This window comes from Grammomys surdaster, unplaced genomic scaffold, assembly GCF_004785775.1.
Source record: "Grammomys surdaster isolate TR1022 unplaced genomic scaffold, NIH_TR_1.0 125889, whole genome shotgun sequence".
In the NCBI taxonomy this organism is placed as follows: Eukaryota; Metazoa; Chordata; class Mammalia; order Rodentia; family Muridae; genus Grammomys; species Grammomys surdaster.
In genome coordinates, this window is record NW_021620714.1 from 3,346,795 (window position 1) to 3,365,059 (window position 18,265).

General features: G+C 46.6%; 1 protein-coding gene across 2 annotated transcripts in view; it reads right to left on the reverse strand.

Annotated features, from left to right (window-relative positions):
• Slc12a8 (solute carrier family 12 member 8) overlaps positions 1–18,265 on the reverse strand; it is a 148,091-nt gene that overhangs the window by 93,679 nt on the left and 36,147 nt on the right. For both annotated transcript variants that reach the window (XM_028752274.1, XM_028752273.1), the window contains exon 4: positions 17,316–17,547. In XM_028752274.1, coding sequence (XP_028608107.1) covers positions 17,316–17,547 — 232 coding nt within the window. The remainder of the gene's footprint in view (positions 1–17,315; positions 17,548–18,265) is intronic.

Genomic DNA, 18,265 nt, shown 5'->3' on the forward strand with positions numbered 1-18,265 from the left:
TCTCTCTCTCTCTCTCTCTCTCTCTCTCTCTCTCTCTCTCTCTCTCTCTCACACACACACACACACACATACACACACACACACATATACCTCTCTCACACACACTCACACATCACACATCACACACACACACACACACACACAGTTTCTAACATCTCCTGGCCTGTTCTGGTGCTGTCCCACAGTCCCGGCTGGTTGTGACTCGCCCAACCTGCCTCAGGATGGTCCCTGAGTATATCCCACCCCACCCTGCCCATGCTGGGTTTCTAAAGAGCAACTCCCAGTTTAACCACTTCCCTACTTAAAAGGAAACCTACTGACCTTCTGCTCAGCCTTTATGATTTATTTTTGTTCCTTTTTTTTTTTTTCTAGCCAGAAAGACCCAGAAATTCCCAGAGACTCGACAGGATGTCTTTGCTGTGTGCAGACTAACTGAGACCACTAAATGCTGCCGATTAACTTTAACCTTGAACATAACATGAACTAACATGAACTCAATTATGTTTGCCATTAGAGGCTATGATAGAATAGCCTTTCTACCTCATCTTTTAAATGAGGCATGTGGGCTAGTAAGGTGGCTCAGGGGGTAAAAGCATTAGCCACTAAGCTAGCTGACCTTAATCCCTGCGACTTACAGGGTAGAAGGAGAGAACCAACTCCCCACAGGTTGACCTCTGACCTCCACATGTGTGCTGTGGTACACACACACCCACGCACCACCTACATAAATAAATATAAAACCAATTTAAATAGAAAAAGCACGCACTGTTCAAAATATAAAACTGTAGTTTATGTTCAGTATTTAATGAATACAAGCATGAAATAAAAAATGTGGGCCAAAGAGACTAATTCTCTTTATTTCTCAAGTGGCAGGATCCTGGGTCACTTCCATTCCTTCTGCTTTCCTCTCTCAGACTCTATGAGGGGAATATGGTTGCTTTGAGAAAAAAACTTTGTTTCATTTCTTTTTTCTTCAAGTTAGCCATTTAGTTCTGCCTGAACTGGCTGACCCCTGACCTGTCTGTACTGTCCCACATGATCAAGGAGATCTTTGATGCTCTCCATGCTTCGGATGTCTCTTGAGGACAAAGGCCATGAGAATTTGTTTCTGCTTCAACATTTCCCTATGCCCTATGGCTCACTCCCCTGGACACAGTCCCCGGACACAGATGGGCATGGGGAGCCCTGTCCCCAGGGAGCCCACTGGATGAGAGAGTTCCCACAAGGCCTTGTCCTGACAGATCCCACTTTGGGAGTAAGGGTAGGAAGCCCTTAGCTGAGGCACTAAAGGACAGCAGGTACCAGCCATGGCTGTGAGCTGAAAGGCAGATGCTAACCTTTTATGATTTATGTTTGTTCTTCTCCAGCAGCCTACCGAGAGAAAACACTCTCTCACTTTTTTCTACATTATTATCCTGAATGGCATCTAGAATCCTCTGAAACCATTTATTTATAGAGTTTTATTAAGATTTCCACAAATGGCCCCCAGAATCAGGGCATATCCCACGTGGTATTGACCATTCTGAATATGAGACTTCGGAGTTTGCCAGAGAACATAGTTCACTCTCCAGAAAGAAGAGCCAATATCATCCTCCCCACACATCACACCACGTCACACCAAACACACACACACAGACAGACAGACAGAGAGAGAGAGAGAGAGAGAGAGAGAGAGAGAGAGAGAATGCTCTCTCCAAGGTCTATGATACAATTCTGGAACTCTGGGAAGTCACGGGGCCTATTTAGCCTGCCCTATCTGGTCAAGGGAAGCCACTATCAGGAGACAGTGTGATTCTTCATGAGCTGGCAACACCCTCACTTCCTTCTAGACCTCTGTCACTCCTCATCCTACACCAGAGCCTAAGCACCATGTATTTAACTTCCCGCACTTCTGGAATTTTCCATGCACTTTCTCTCTCCTGGCTCTTCAACTACAGGGTTCCCTTGCCCTAGGTTCACTCTCTGAAGTTCACTGTCAGGTGACACACTTTCTCTTAGATCAACCTTAGAGCCTCAGCCCAAGGTCATTGCATGATGCTTATGGAACATGGAGGCTTTCCTTTACGGTCCTTACCCAGGACATGATGCCACCCAGTTAGAGAGACTGGACCTTATCCTTTGTGCATCTTAAACGTTGGGCACCCTTCGCATTTACACATAGTGGAACTTAAGCAACTGATCTCACAGAGGAGGAAGACACAGAGGCAGGCTGTGGGGACACTGGAGACAGAGATAAATGGGACCAAGGAAAGACAAGAAGAAATAAAGGAGCCAAAAAGGAATGTCAGTTAGACCCGCTTTAACATGGATGCATCATGACAAACATTTCCAGGAAGAAAAAAAATGCATTTTCCTGTTTTAACCTAAATATTCATTTCATTTCCTTTTGTAGGGAATGGCTGAGGTGTTTTGAGAAAATGTCTTGCGGTATAGCCTAGGCTGATCGTAAACGCTGATCTTCCTCAGGCCTCCTAGGTGCTGAGACTGCAGGCACCACTGCCATACCTGGCTCTAGGTTTTCACTACCAAGACCACTTCTCTGCCTATTTCAGTCCCAGCTTGTCCTGATTGTGTCAGTATAGCTTGTCCTGACCATAACTGTGAGTATAGCTCGTCCTGACCATAACTGTGAGTATAGCCAGTGATTGCAGGATGTTCCTTGGACAACATGAGCTCTCTTGATACTATTTCCAGGCGCTGTAGTCATGAAGTCGCTGTTTTTCCCAGAGCAATGCCTGACACTTGCTTCTCCATAGCCTACACACACTTCACAGTGTGTTTGACCTGGGCTCTCACACTCATCTTGGAAGTTGTTCACAAAGCCAGTTCACACCTCCTGGCTGCTGTGACTAAGGACCAACCCAGAAAGCCACCCCTGTAAGGACAGCGAGGACTCTTGACTGTTTATTTTGGCACTATCAGAAATCACACACCAGCAGCCAACCAAGAGAATACATGCTCATCCTTCTACTCTGTAATCCCCAACGACTTCTAGAAGGTTCTGAAACCTTTTATTTATAGGTTTAATTTTTCACAAATGTCCCCCCAAATGCAGGCATGGCCTACGTGATGGTGACTGTCCCAAACACAAGACTTTGGGGATCGCTAGAGAGAGAGATAACACTCTCCAGAAAGCTGAAACAATATGCATCCCTCTGTGGAAAAAATACTTGATGAAGGCAAGAACTAAACAAAATGAAGTATTTTTAAAATGTGGCCAGTTTGTCATATAAAATTAATAATACAGAATTTCTGAGTCAAAAAAGCAGATTAAACGTGCAAAATTTTACTTCCTCTCTAAATTGAACTAATATGCAGCATGGAACTTTGTTTGTTTAATGGGTGGTTTTTTAAAAGGACATAAATCCATAAGATTGGGGAAACAAACCGGCAACAACATTTTGGAAGCTAAAAAGTAGATGTGTGAGAGCCGATGCTAACTGAAGGGCAAGCCAGCCACAGGAGACCCAGAGACCCAGCATAGTCCACACTATGGAGGACCTTGGGTCTGACACACTGCAACAGACTCTGGATGGATGTCTGAGAGAAAACAGGTCATAGTCAAAAAGACATCAAAAAATACTGCTGTCTCAAGGCAATTGGTTCAACCCAACAGAACTAAAGTCTGGAGGCTGATCGCTGAGGGAGGGCCTGTTTACCATATAAAGTGGAACAAACTCAGACCCCGTAGCAAGGTATTGTGAGTAAGAGCTTAGCTTATTTGATTCTCCTCTGTTCTCGTGAATGGTAAAGTGTTTATGGATCACTGCCTTAATTTTCCCATCTACAAAATGGGAATAATTACAAGACACACTTACTGGATAACAATTAAGTAAGCAGGTACAAGTAAAGCACTAAGTAAATAAATAAGGCCTATGTGACATTGATAAAGTATAGCTGTTGTCATGATCACACTTCAGATACATAATGACCACACAAGAGCCATTTTTCTGAAAGCTTTTTCCATCCAAAGGGCCTGGCTATCTATGTTCAGTCTTCCTGCACAGTGTGTCAAACATTTTCCCATATCTTCTCCTAGCTAGCTGAAGGGTTTGGATGAAGCCAGAGACATCTGTGACAATGTATCTAAGTCTTTCACAATCAGAACTAAGGTATGGGTCCCTAACAGTCATAGGCTAAGCTTGGTGGTAGGCTGGGGACCAGCACAGCAGTCTTCGTCTCCGGCCAGCATCCTAAAGGGTCCTGGGAAGAGGAGGGAGGAACACACAGGTATGAGCCATGCCTCCCAAAAACACATGGACACAGGACGAGGAGTTGGGAGAAGGGTGTCCCAATGACAACCATGTGATCCAGCAAGTGTCCCCCAGCTCCCTGTCCCCTGCCCCTCAGGGTACATGCTGGTGTGCCCTTAGGTTCCAAAAACCAGTGGTTCTCAACCTTCCTAACATTGCACCCCTTTAATACAGTTCTTCATGTTGTGGTAACCCCCCAACCATAAAATTATTTTTGTTACTACTTCATAACTATAATTTTGCTGCTTTTCCAATGGTCTTAGGTGACCGCTGTAAAAGGGCTGCTCAACCCCACCCCCAAGGGGTCATGACCCACAGGTTGAGAACCACTGCCATAGAACTCTGCAGAGGAAAAGAGGTCAGTCAGGGGGTGTCAAGTTACTCAGAACACAGCGCCTCATCCAAGTCTAACTCTGGGGCTAGTGCTGGCGGGCTTGTGTTTCCCATCTCCTTGTCTAGGCAGGACTCATAACAATGTTATCACTTTTTAAAACATATGCCCAAACTCGTTCCTATTCCAGACAATTGGCAGGTACCCAGTTAATAGATTATTTCACCAGACAGCTGAATGCATTGGCCATTGGTCAAAAATGAGATCACTGCAATCCTATGTGCTATAGCTGGAGGAGTGTGATGAACAACAACTGGCTGTTTGTTAGCAAATGACATTTTTGAATTCCCACAATCCTACATCTGCCTCGCCTGGTGTCTGGTCCTGAGCAAGGGAGGGTCTGTTTAAGTCAGACTTGTTTTGTTCTTTGGGCCCTCAGGTTGATGCTGGACTGCCTATTCATGTCATACATCCACAGATCTCCAGCCAGACTCCAGCTGATCTATGGGAGTGTCTGGCCAACATCCCCGGTCCCTGGACTTCCTTTCAGCATCCCCAGATCCCTCGCCTTCCTCTCAGACCTACACAGTTGGAAAGAGTAAGCCAGGAGACTCCCTGTCCCAGTTGTCTGGATTCTGGTTTGATTTACTTACATGTGGATGTGGGTAATATGACACATGTGTACTGAAAGGGGAGGAAAGAAGGAACGGAAGAAGGGAGGGAGGAGGGGGAGACACTATTGTTATCCAAGGCTGTGTCCGTACACAGATACAGTACTGACTCGAGATAGGTAGGATACAGGATTCGATTTCCCAGTGACCCATTCCCGCCCACTCTTTCATCAAATATGCAATGCCTCCTTAAGCACCTCCACTCCTTGCACACAAGAAAATCCAGGAAGAAGACGTTCAAAGCCACAGCTTCTCCCAGCTATAACCCTTCTTCCTTCCTTCTGCCCAAGGAGGCCTGACTGAACTTACAACCGGTCTCCACCCAGGGCCGGGCCCTCTGTGAAGGCATTGTGAAATCCCTTGCCAGCTGAGCCTGAGCAGACAGAATACCTGAAAGTCACTGCCAAAACAGGAAGGTTGGCGCCTCTCTGGGGGGAGCCTGGGAAGGATCAGCCACCCAGGTCTGCAGACAAGGGGCCAAGGGTGACCGAGACCTTTCCCTAGGGCTCTCCACACTCTGATTCCTTCATTTGCTCAATTAACTGAGAGTCTCAAACCCTGCCCTAGGCCCTAGCCTGGTGCTGGGTGACACAGACGTGACAGATATCTATCCTTCTTCCCCAGAGCATTCATGTTGTTGTGACAAGTCACCTAAGGGACAATCCCAGCTCCTCTGAAGCTCCACCCCCTCAGTCCCACTGTGACACCCCAACAGTGTGCCTCAGATCACTGTCAAAGCAAATGAGGGCTGTGAAGAGAGGGACCAGGCAAAGGCATGTAGGCAGGCCCACCTTCATCTCTTCCTCAGCATCCATGAGCTTCCAGATTCTGGCCCAATGTCTATAACAAGGACTTGTCACATAAGCCCTTTGTAGCGAATGGCGTCTACTAAGATCCAATATAAATGAATGAACACAGTCTTCAGGTCTAAATCATCTATGACGCCTGCTTCCAAACCTTCCAAACTGCTCACTACCTTTGTCCACAGGTGTTGAGTCTTCAGCTAAATACACGAATATACATTTAGTGGTAAAATTTTTAGTATACCAAGAAGATTTAGGACAGCAATAGGAATGATCTGGGCTAGGCCAAAAACTCTCATATACTGACTCATTCCGAGGATCCAACCTACAGATAGAAGGAAAGAAAGAAGGGAAGAAAACCAGAAAGGGAGGGAGTTGGGAGGTAAGTCAGGTATGGGGAGAGACAGAGGAGAAACATAAGATAGGAAAACAGTAACAACAGCAACAATGTCTTGGTGCCACACTCTTTAATCCCAGCACTCAGAGGCAGAGGCAGAGAGGCAGAGGCAGAGAGGCAGAGAGGTAGAGGCAGAGTCCCAGAGACAGAGGCAGAGGCAGAGAGGCAGACACAGAGAGGCAGAGGCAGAGGCAGAGGCAGAGGCAGAGGCAGAGGCAGAGGCAGAGGCAGAGGCAGAGAGGCAAAGGCAGATAGATCTCTGAGTTCAAAGCTAGCCTGATCTACGTAGTGTTAATCCAGACCTAGCTAGAGTTACACAATGAGTCGCTGTCCCAAAAGTAAAGACTATTTGTCATTCCCCTTTTACAGTGGCCTCACATCTAGCAGGTTTGCTGCCCCTACCCAGCCTGCTCCTTGTCTATTCTCAGCTGGCATACTTTGTCAAGGAACACTAGGGAATGGCAGAAATGCTCACCCACACTGAGGTGGGGCTGCCCTCAGCCTCAATGCAGAGTGTGCAGCCACCTGCTGCATCACCCTGCCTTCCAGAAGAAGACAGCTGCCAAAGGACCTGGGGGTGAGAGGCAGGCTACACAGGGAGTGGCTGGGTGGCCCGACACTAACCCTGCCTGACTTGGACCTGAATTCAGCACTTGTTGGCTTGTCTGTGATCTCTGTTCCTGGTGGCACTGGGGGAGCATGTCTTTGTTACCGCCCTGCCTGGTGTTCACAGCCCTCTACTCTACCCCTCTAGGGGCTCAGCTCTGACCATCTGACCAAGCAAAAGAAGGCTGGCAGAGAACTCAGGCTCTCAGACCCTCTTGATACGAAAGAATGGAAGTAGTATAGAGACTCCACCTTTACTCGATGGCACATGGTTATAGCCGGTACCTCTGAGGTCATACTGACCAAGTCAGGGCTCTGGGGACCAAGGCTGGAGTGAAAGTTGGGGCCCCCATTGAAATTGTTCTTTGCCTACTCCCAGACTTTGCCTCTCTCTGATGGACCAGCCAGGAGCTAGCTGCATGGAGTTCTCAGAAACAGCTTCCCCTCTCCAGACTGCTGTTTCAGCATCCCTAAAGTCGCCCTGCTCAGCTCTGTCTGGTGTCATTTGAGAGTGTGTGTATGACAGTCCTTGTTGAACATAATGTAAACACCAGCTCTGGAGAAGCAATCCACACACAGGGTTTGGTGCTTCCTCCTAGGACTGTGGAAGTGAGCTGTCCTGGGACGAGGTCTCCTGCCCAGAGGCCCCAAGAACACACAGACTACAACTCCACACAGAGGCCACGGAGGGCACTGCAAGGCCCTTCAGGCAGGCTTGCCCCACAGCCTGGAAGCCATTTGGAGACAAAGCATGCAGAGTTGGTGTCAACCACAGGCGGCAGGAGCTGGGTGGGAAGGCACCTGGTTGGGAAGGTGATGTCACGGTGGTAACCTGGCCCCTGTTCCCTTTCCAGAACTGAAGCAGGGTGCTATAGATGGGGCACAAGACAGGGGTCCCACAGTAAGGGCACGGAGACCTCCCTCACGGTTGCCACAGGTTAGCCAACCGCACCTGCAGGGACAGCATAGAGTCACGCAGTCTGCCTACCTTTCATTCAGTGGGATCTCTCCATACAAATATGTATCCCCTATCTCTGTAAGCCAGTGCTGAGCGATTCTGGAAGACCCAAGCCTTGCCCTTCTTAGCCACCATGTAGGCTGACCCCAAGATCCAGAGGAGCAGCCAGAATGTTCCCTGCTCCAAAGGATGGAGCTCCTGCGTGTACTATAAACCTAGGCAAAAATCCATGCCTTAGGGCACAGGCCTTAGGCAGGAACCCAAGTCTGTTAACTGCTGGATTTTGCGCCTCTCTGCTGGACCAGCAAGAGCCTGACCACAGAGGCCTGGGTTCCTAGAAATGACTCTCTCTCCAGGCTGCTGCTTCTGCATCTCTGAGGTGGGAAGTAACCCTGCCCAGCATCTGCCACAGCATGGTTTTGCTAAGTGGGCATACCGTTAGGCGTCTTTCTAAATAGTGATGTGTGTAGATCAGGGCTGCCTGTAATCTCAGCCAGAGACTCACAAGTGGTCTAAGGGATAAAACTGACTACTGAGTACTCAGCTCTGAATGAGACAGCTCTGTGAACTCCATCCCACCCTCAAGGCTCAGACACCATCTCAGATGAGGCAAAGAGAATGTAAGAACTTAGGTGTGGGGAGGAACGCTATGACACTGTCCTCTGGACATGCCATGGTCATTATACTCATGACCCCACAGCAGCTATGCTCACCTGCAGAAGACCAGGACAACACAGTCGGGAGTCAACACTCAACAGACAGTAACAACTGGCTTCAGTAGCTGCCCAGGCAACAACAAAAGCCAAAGCAGACATGAAGGAAGGAGCGGTGGGAAGGAGATGTGTTGGGATGTTTAGGGGTGTAAGAAGGGGTGTTGGGGGTGGATATGACCAAGATATAGTGCTTACACATATGAAATTGTCAATAAATAAGAGATGATTTTACTTTTAAAAGATAATTAAATTTATCATAACTTTTTTAAAAGTAAAAAATAATGATAATGAATGGAGGGCCTGAGTCCCGAGTTCATTTGACTTAATTCGAGGTGGTTTATGGACCACAGGAACTGGCAATATGGAAGATGTGTTGGGGTAATCTAGGGAGGCAGATGAAGCAGGGCAGCATCGATGATGAGGAAGAAATCACAGAGCGCTCAGCAGCAGCAGAGAACTGAGCCCCGTGCTCCCTGCCAGAGAACTGAGCCCCGTGCTCCCTGCCAGAGAACTGAGCCCCGTGCTCCCTGCCAGAGAACTGAGCCCCGTGCTCCCCTGACCATATGAAGACTAGGAAGACCAAGAAGAAAGCAAAGGTATTATCTCATAGAATCAAGGGGAAATGGCTATTTCAAATAGGCACACAGCCAATGTGCAAAATGGGTCTGGGGTCACAGATGAAAGCCAGGTATAGCAAGATCTGTCTTTAATACCAGCAGCTGGGAGGTGGAGGCAGGAGGATCAGAAGTTCCAGATGATCTTTGGCTACAGAGTAAGTTCTAGGTCTGCCTGGACTACAGTGAGACTCTGAAAGAACCAAGGCAAATGAACAAACAAACAAACAAATAAACAAACAAACAAACAGGAATCAGAGTTGTGCAAAGGTCCTGTGGAGATCAAGAGCTCAATGGAACCTCAGACAGAGCAGCTTCAGCAGAGATCAGAGGCAGGCAAGCTTGCTGGAGCCTTTTATAGCTCCCACGTTGTGACTCTGCCCTTCACTGGCCAAATACAAGCCCCCAGGCTCACAGAGCAGCTTCTACGTGCTGTATCCCACATGAGACAGGCCTGCCCAGGCCCCTCTGACTGACTCAGACACCATGTGGAACAGTGTACCACATGGGCTGTGAAGTGCAGGGTTTGTCACAGAAGCTTGGCAGATGCCTGCCCGGATAACCAAGGGATTATGTTCAGAGACTGCAATTTCATTTTAAAATGTAGAAACTAGCATTAAAATGCACCGCCTGTCACTTCATCTTCTAAAATGTATTTTCTCTATATTGGCCTGACTTTCGTGGCAGTGAGAGCATTCTGGCATGAGACTTGCCTTACATGCATGAAAATATGAGCCCCCAAAAGGCATTTCAGGAGTTTTAAGGCAAATGTTTGAGAGTGTCATGTCTAAACTGTCATGCTGTTCATCTCGGTACAGTCCCGTGCCGTGTCTAAGCGGAGGTGCGTGCTTGGGAGACAGGATGGAAGGTGGAGAAAGAGAGAGAGACCTTTGCTGCCAGCCAACACGGCAAATAACTTGGCAAGGGACAGTCAGTAAGGAAAGGCAGGACAAAGAGAATATGACACACAGAGACATCTTGACGCAGGGATATAGCATGCACGCACATACACACACGCACAGAGCTTTAAAATTTTTTAAAAAAGCACAAACATTCAAACCTAATATTCAACTCTTGTAGTTATCAATTATCCTTGGGGATAATCTGCCAATTATCCCCAGACCTCAGGGATGCCCAAACCTGCAAATCCCACTGAATCCTGCTCCTTCCTACACATACCTATGATGAAGTTTAATCTATAAAGTAGGCACAGTAAACGGCGAACAACATTGAAACTGAGTAACTGGGAACCTTAACCTTATGAACTGTTTGTGAATGTTGATGAATTATTTCTCCAGTTTTCCATTTAATATTTTTTAGTGGTAACTTAAACTGCAAATATTAAAATTGTTTTAAAAGAAGGATTGCTACAGTCAGAATTTAAGGGAGAAAGGAAAAAAAATAAGCTGGGTGGCTGTGGGGGGTACATACCTGTAACTCAAGCTCTCCAGAGTTGAGGCAGGAGGATCATGAGATCAAGGTCAGCCTGATAAAAGTCTGAGTTAAACACATACAAAATAGGAAAAAAGTGGGAGTGAGGGGAAGAGACTATAAAAGAAATACCTGTAACCCCCAAATTGAAGGGACAAGCTGAAAAAAATGTGTTATTCTTGTTGTTGTTATCGGGGCTGGAGAGATGGCTCAGTGGTTAAGAGTGCTGGCTGCGCTCTCAGAGAACCCACATGGTGGCTCTAAGTTATCTGTAATGCCAGCTCTAGGAGAATCTTCCCCCCTTTCCTGTACTCCATGGGCACCCACATGCATGTTCCCAGATACACACTTTTTAATTTAACGACTTTTTGTTATGGAATTGTAGAGCATCATGGATAGAGAGGAGATGTTAAGGGGGAGAACAGGCCGAGGATATGCCTGTTTGATACCAGAGAAGGCACAGCTAAATGGCTGCCAAAAAGATTAATGAAATAAATAGATACCCCCACAAAGCCAGGCCCAATTCTAAATAAGATGAATAACAATTGACATCCAGGAAAGAGAAATCTCCCTGAGATTTCCCTTTTTTTCCTTTCCAGGTAAAAATGAATCACCAGTGTTGTTTGCTGTTGGAAATTCTAATCCTGATGCTGGCCAGACTTACACTACTCAGACCTTTGATAGGCCATTGACAAGGACATCAACAGCTAGAGATTAACATCACTAATCTGAAGAAATCCCTCGTTTCAATGTCTGAAATGATCTCCAAAAATGCAAAGGACTTTATTGGACTTGATTTACTCTCTTACAATAGAAAAGACTATGTACAGCTCTTGACTGTGTACAGTCCTTAAAGAAGAATGTTGCCTTTACATAGACAAGACAGGGATGGTTAAAGAGAGCATAAAAAAGGTCAGAGAAGGCCTTGAGAAAAGACAGAGAAAGAGGGAGAAAGATGAGAGCTGGTACAAGAATTGATTTTCAACCTCTCCATGGTTGTCAACCCTACTTCCTCCCATCTTGGGACCATTAATTGGGTTATTTTTGCTTATTTCTTTTGGTCCCTGGGCCTTAAATAGGCTGACTAACTTTGTGAAACAACAGATAAATAATTTGATAGAAAAATCTACTCAGATACATTATCATAGGTTAGCTATGGAGGACCACGAGACTCAAGACAAGGTTGTTACTCTATCCAGGGTGTTCCCAAAACACATCTCCACTCAACCTAAAAGAGGGGGCTCCACCCCTAGACCAAGCAGAGAGGGGCCACCCAGAACCCCTTCTGACTGGCGATCTAAATTCTTGCTTAGGCTGCAAGGCTAAGTACTGCAAGGGAATATAAATAAAAATTAAAAATATCTTTCTGGGTTCCCTGAGGGACAAGCCTGACTGCATAGGGGTTGATGTCAAAAACATCCCCTCTCCAGGAAAAAGACATCGGGACGGGTATGGCCCTCATGCTTCACTGAACAACGACAGGACTGGACCCATTACAAGGCCCCCTTTAATTACTGGAAGTCAGGCCTCTATCCCCATCTTTGCAAGATTAGAATCACCATGGTCCTTCTATATTTGGAGAGAGGGGGAATTGTCAGGGGTAGCCCTGCTTATACACTGAAGGCCCTAAAATCAGCCATAGGCCAAAAATCAGCAATAGGCCTGACCTACATGCCTGTGAGCACCAAGTCTTGGCTCTCTGTGGAAAAACACTGAAACAGATGGCCAGAAGTTATTGTAAACAGGCAGCTTTGATGGAAGGCTGCCAAATCTGGCTAGTCATAGACCTTGTAGATAGGTAACCTTGGTGGATAGTACCAACTTGTATAAAGACAAGTGATTCATAGGCGGAGTCATAGTGATCTGTCCCCTGAACCTTCACCCAGCTGACACTCTGTTCTGGAAGATATCTGTACTCCCCCTGAACACCCATGCTCCTGCATCTTCCCCTTTCTCACATCCTGCTTTTTTGTGTATATAACCCCTGTGTGAAAAAGTAAAAGTTGCTGGGCGGTGGTGGCACATGCCTTTAATCCCAGCACTTGGGAGGCAGAGACAGGCGGATTTCTGAGTTCGAGGCCAGCCTGGTCTACAGAGAGTGAGTTCCAGGACAGCCAGGACTACACAGAGAAACCCTGTTTTGAAAAACCAAAAAAAAAAAAAAAAAAAAACAGTAAAAATTGCAATCTGATCCTGATCAGATTATAGATAGGTCGTCACTCCTTGTGTCTTTGCCTGTTTCCCCCCAACCCCCACTTTCTTTCAGGTGACCTCCCTGGACCCCTGTTTAATGCCCTGCTGGACAGGACAAGAAGTAATAAAAAAAAAAGAAGGAAAGAACGGAAGAAAGAAAGAAAGAAAGAAAGAAAGAAAGAAAGAAAGAAAGAAAGAAAGAAAGAAGAGAAGAGAAGAGAAGAGAAAAGAAAAGAAATGCACACTTTCTAACATGGCAGAAATGTATGCCTACCCAAAGTTCTCCAAGAGATAGAGAATTGGTAACTCTATCTCCCACTAGTGTGAGTTCAGAACAATCTAATCAGAAGGTAGAACCTAGCAGAATTTAAAGTGCACTTGACCCTCCTTCTGTGAATTCTATTTGACTCACTCCTGAAGAAACAGACCTCCTCATACACACATCTGAACAAGCTGCCCACATCAGCCATGTCTGTAAAGGTCCAGAACTGGCTCTTGTTCTTACTCTCTTGCCTTCTTGTTCCCTCTCTGTCCTCTTGCCCTTTCCCCCCTCTCCCCACTCCCCTTCCCCCTCTCATCCTCCCTCTACTACCGTCTCAACTCCCTTCCCCATGCCCTGAATAAACTCTATTATATTCTATATGAAAGAAAGAAAGAAAGAAAGAAAGAAAGAAAGAAAGAAAGAAAGAAAGAAAGAAAGAAAGGAAGGAAGGAAGGAAGGAAGGAAGGAAGAAAGGAAGAAAAGGAAGGTCTGGAACTAGGGAAATTTGAAATATACAAGAGAACTTTAAACTCCAAGTGTTTCTGATCAGTAACGGGGGCTGAGGTGCATGCACGTTCATATACACACGTAACAACAATTAATGAAAGAAGAGGCCATGCATGTTACAGAGAGGAAAGACAATTACATAGGAGGATTTGGAGGGAGAAGAGGAAAGGAGGACATGACATTATAATCTCATAAAAACAGAGTGACAGAAGAGTGCCCCCTAGATGCTTCAGAGCAGAGCGGGGACTGTAGCTAGGTCAGGGAGAATTTATCTGCATCTCTACAAAGAGCAGTCTCATGTGTGTTGGGGGTGTGTTTATAAGATGACAGAGCTTTCTTTCCCTGCTTGCTTTCCACCCCCCCACTTCCTTTTCTGAGACAGGGCTATATAGCCCAGTAGCCCAGGCTGATCTTGAACTCATGCTAATCCTCCTGCCTCAGCTTCCTGAGAGTATAGTCGTGTTTACTTTTAAAATACAAATAAAGGGGAACCATAGTACACGTTAGATTTAAATTTTTTGTCTTTTTAAAAATTTTTCCAAATTTTGTTGTTGTTGTTGTTGTTGTTTGTTTTTTGTTTTTCAAGACAGGGTTTCTCTGTGTAGCTCTGGCTGTCCTGGAACTCACTCTGTAGACCAGGCTGGCCTCGAACTCAGAAATCCGCCTGCCTCTGCCTCCCAAGTGCTGGGATTAAAGGTGTGCGCCACCACTGCCCGGCTGAGTGTTTTATCTGCATGTAAATCTGTGTACTACATTGTGTGCCTGATGCCCCTGGAGGCCAGAAAAAGACATGAGAGCAGTCAATTCTTCAGCTCCATATATGTATGTATGTATGTATGTATGTATGTATGTATGTATGTATGCATGCATGCATGTATGTATTTTTTAAGTAATACTAGTCTGGAGAGATGGCTCAGTAGCTATGAGCACTTACTGCTCTTACATAGAGGATCCAGGTTCAGTTCCCACATGGCAGTTCCCAACCAGGTCCAGAGTTTCTGAATGATTCCTTCTTTTGGTTTCCACAGGTACCAGGCATGCACACAGAACATATACATACATGCAGGCAATACACACAAACATACATACACACACACAAACACACACACACGAATGAATGGGTGGATGGATGAAACACACATATGGATGGATGGATGGATGGATGGATGGATGGATGGAACACACATATGGATGGATAGATGGATGGATGGATGGATGGATGGATGGATGAATGCAAAAGTAAATAAATCTTGAGAAATAAAGTAACCCCAGCCAACTAGAGGAAACATAGAACTGAAATAATATAGCTACACATAACAACAGGCAATCACTGTTAACCTACAGGCATAGTTAGCTTCTAGTCCTTTTTCAAGTGCCTTTTTTCCCTTTAATAGTTGTGGTCATTCTGTTAAATCAATTGTAAAAGTTTATGGTCTGGTTTCAGTTTGGGGTTTTTAACTACAAGGAAAACAGTCTGCTTGATAAAAAAAAAAAATGATGCCCATTGCTATGGGAATTATTGAAAATAAATTTCAGCTCGAACTACACCCTGCTAATGTATTGACCAGAAAGGAGAAGCATTTGGAGTCACTTAGAAGAGCAGCCAAGAAAGTCTCCAATGGAGAAGGAAAACACGAGTCTAGTGAAGTTTGAAGTGGCCAACAGCACTGTCTTGTCAGTCAACTGCAGTCTCTTAGCAACTGTGTCAGTGGAAGGGAGGGCACCTGGGAGTCGGGGACAGGGTAGATTGTTTCTCCCTTCATAGACAATTCAGCAGCCAAAGGCCTGTCTGTCTCCCTCAGTGTGAGAGCCGTGGCTGCAGGATGATGCAAGGCCAGGAAAAAGCACCCTTTCCCTCCAGCACAGAAGCCCCAGAGAGCATGCTGCAGCCCTTCTGGTGAGCCCAGGGAATCACCAGGTCCTTGGCACTGGGGTGGGTCCTGAGGACCCCTTCTGTCTAGGAGTCAGCCCTTCTGGACGTCAGTGGGGAACATCAGAGGATGTGCCATTTCTGGCATTGAACTATAATATCTGAAGAAATAGTAGTATGTGCCAACTTGACTCTGACCAGTCTACAGCCAACAGCATTTAAAAGGCGAGACTGGGGGTGCTGCAGAGATGGCTCAGTAGTTAAGAGCACTTGCTGTTCTTCCAGAGGACCTGGGTTCGATTCCCAGTACCCATGCCAAGCAGTTCACAACCGTCTATAACTCCAGATCTAAGAGATCCAATACCAGCAGACACCTGCACACCTGTGACATAAACACACACAGGCACACATACAGTCACAGAAATAAAAATAAAATCTAAGAAACATACTAAAAATAAAAGTATAATGGTGTGCACAGCTTGTTTGTTTGTTTATAAAGGCAAGACTAGGAAGAACACAGTGCAGGAGTGACCTCAAAGGGAGAACGCAGAGAGCAGACAAGTATGCTGTATGAAACAGGCCTCTTCCTACCCCAGGAAGAGCTTGGCTACAGCATTGTGTCTGGTTTCAAACCCCAGCCCTGCCATGCATTAGCACAAACAGCACCTTTCTCTGTCTGTGGTATCCATGTTCCCATCTCAAAAGGTTCTGGCGGGAGCTACGTAAGACAAGCTGTGGAAAATCTTCAGCACAGTGTCCACCATGGCAGGTACTTGGGCACAGTGACTATCCCCCCACCAGCATCATGGGTCCCTGCCTGGGCTGCAGATCATTCTAAACACACCTGTTGGTCCCCTCCCCCTCCCTTTAAAGACGAGCCTCTATTAGACACAGAGTTCCTGGAGTACACAGTATTAGGCGTTTTCTACAGCATCCTGGTGACAGCTGTGTGCTGAGGAGAAGGAGCACAGATGAGAAAGTGGCAGAGTCACCGACCTCCATGTCATTTAGAGACCCGGGACGCTGGACTCATGCTGCTAGGCTTCCATGAAGTTCAGGGAACCCTGGGTTCGTGTAGACCAGTGGTTCTTTCCCTCCCTAACGCTGTGACCCTTCAATGCAGTTCTTCACGCTGCGGTGACCCCCAGTCATAAAATTATTTTCATTGCTATTTCATAACTGTAAATTTTGCAACTGTTATAAATTATAATGTAAATATCTGTGTTTTCTGACGGTCTTAGGTGACCCCTGTGAAAAGGTCATTTGACCCCCAAAGGAGACATGACCCATAGGTTGAGAATCACTGGATTAGCCTGTGATGGGTTCATTGAATGGTTACACCTCTGAGCATAGTGATGCTTTAGTCTCAGCACTTGAGGGACAGAGGCAAGTGGATCTCTTTGAGTCTGAGGTCAGCTTGGTCTACATAGTAAATTCTGGGACACCTAGAGCCACATAGTGAAACCCTGTCTCAATAGAGTAGGGTAGGGTAGGGTAGGATAGGGTAGGGAAAGGTAGGGTGTGTGTTTGGGGGTGTTTTGTGGAGAGGGTTCTGGGTTTCTGGGCCCAGGGGCTGCACCCTGATGGACCTGTTCACATGACTAGAATCAGCCCACCCTGGTCAGAGGTATAGCCTGTGGGAAAGGGAGGGTACCTGCAAATCACACCTATCCGTATCTACAAAGCACTGCACTCCAGGGGCTTACCTGGGTCCAGGTGAGTGAAAGAGCCCACCACAAAGTCCAGGGTTGAGACAGCCAGCAGGAACAGCAGCAACAGCTGGAGGCGGATTATCCACTTGACACCTGCCAGGTTGATGCCCAGCAAAGCCAGAAGCACAGCAATGGAAATTCCTCGCACAGCCCAGATGTTCCTGAGGCCCAGCAGATCTGAGATTGACTCTGCAAAGCCAGTGATGTACATGGCACCTGCAACACACTGCCGGGCAATCCCCAGTGGGGAGAGCCAGCAACAAAGAGGCATCAGCAGCAGACCTGCCTGCTCACGGACACACACATGCACCAGCACCGTGGATCTGTCTGAGAGGCAGCACCAGGTCAAACCCGCTCTTCCACAGGGGGACCTGACTCACACCCCATTTCACATCCACATCTTGAACAAGAGAGGAAGGAGCCCTGGGTGGAGAGCTGTCGGTGGTAAACGGGCATAAAGATTATGGGATGTTGGGTCAGGAGGCATTTGGCCTTCTCTGCCTGCATTTATTCAAGAACTAAATGTCTACGAGAAACAGGTGCACAGAGGGCTCTGTCCTCAGAGCCACCGAAGCACACTCCCACAAACATGTAAACGCCATTACTTTTAACAAGTGTGTGTGTGTGTGTGAATCAGTGTGTGTATATGTGAGTGTGTGTGTGTGTGTTTGTGTGCACGTCCACCTCTTTCTTGAAACAGGGTCTCTCAGTGGCCTAGAATAGACCAAGTATGCTAGGCTGACTGACCAGTAGTCCCACAGATCCTCCCACCTCTGCCTTTCTAGTGCATGCCACCATAACTTGTTTGTACTAGGTCTGGGGATCAAACTCATGTCCTCAGGCTTGCAAAGCAAACCCTCTACTGAGTAAACTGCTCTTCCTAGCTTGTAAGTCTGGTGGTTTGGTTTGGTTTGGTTTGGTTTGGTTTGGTTTGGTTTGGTTTG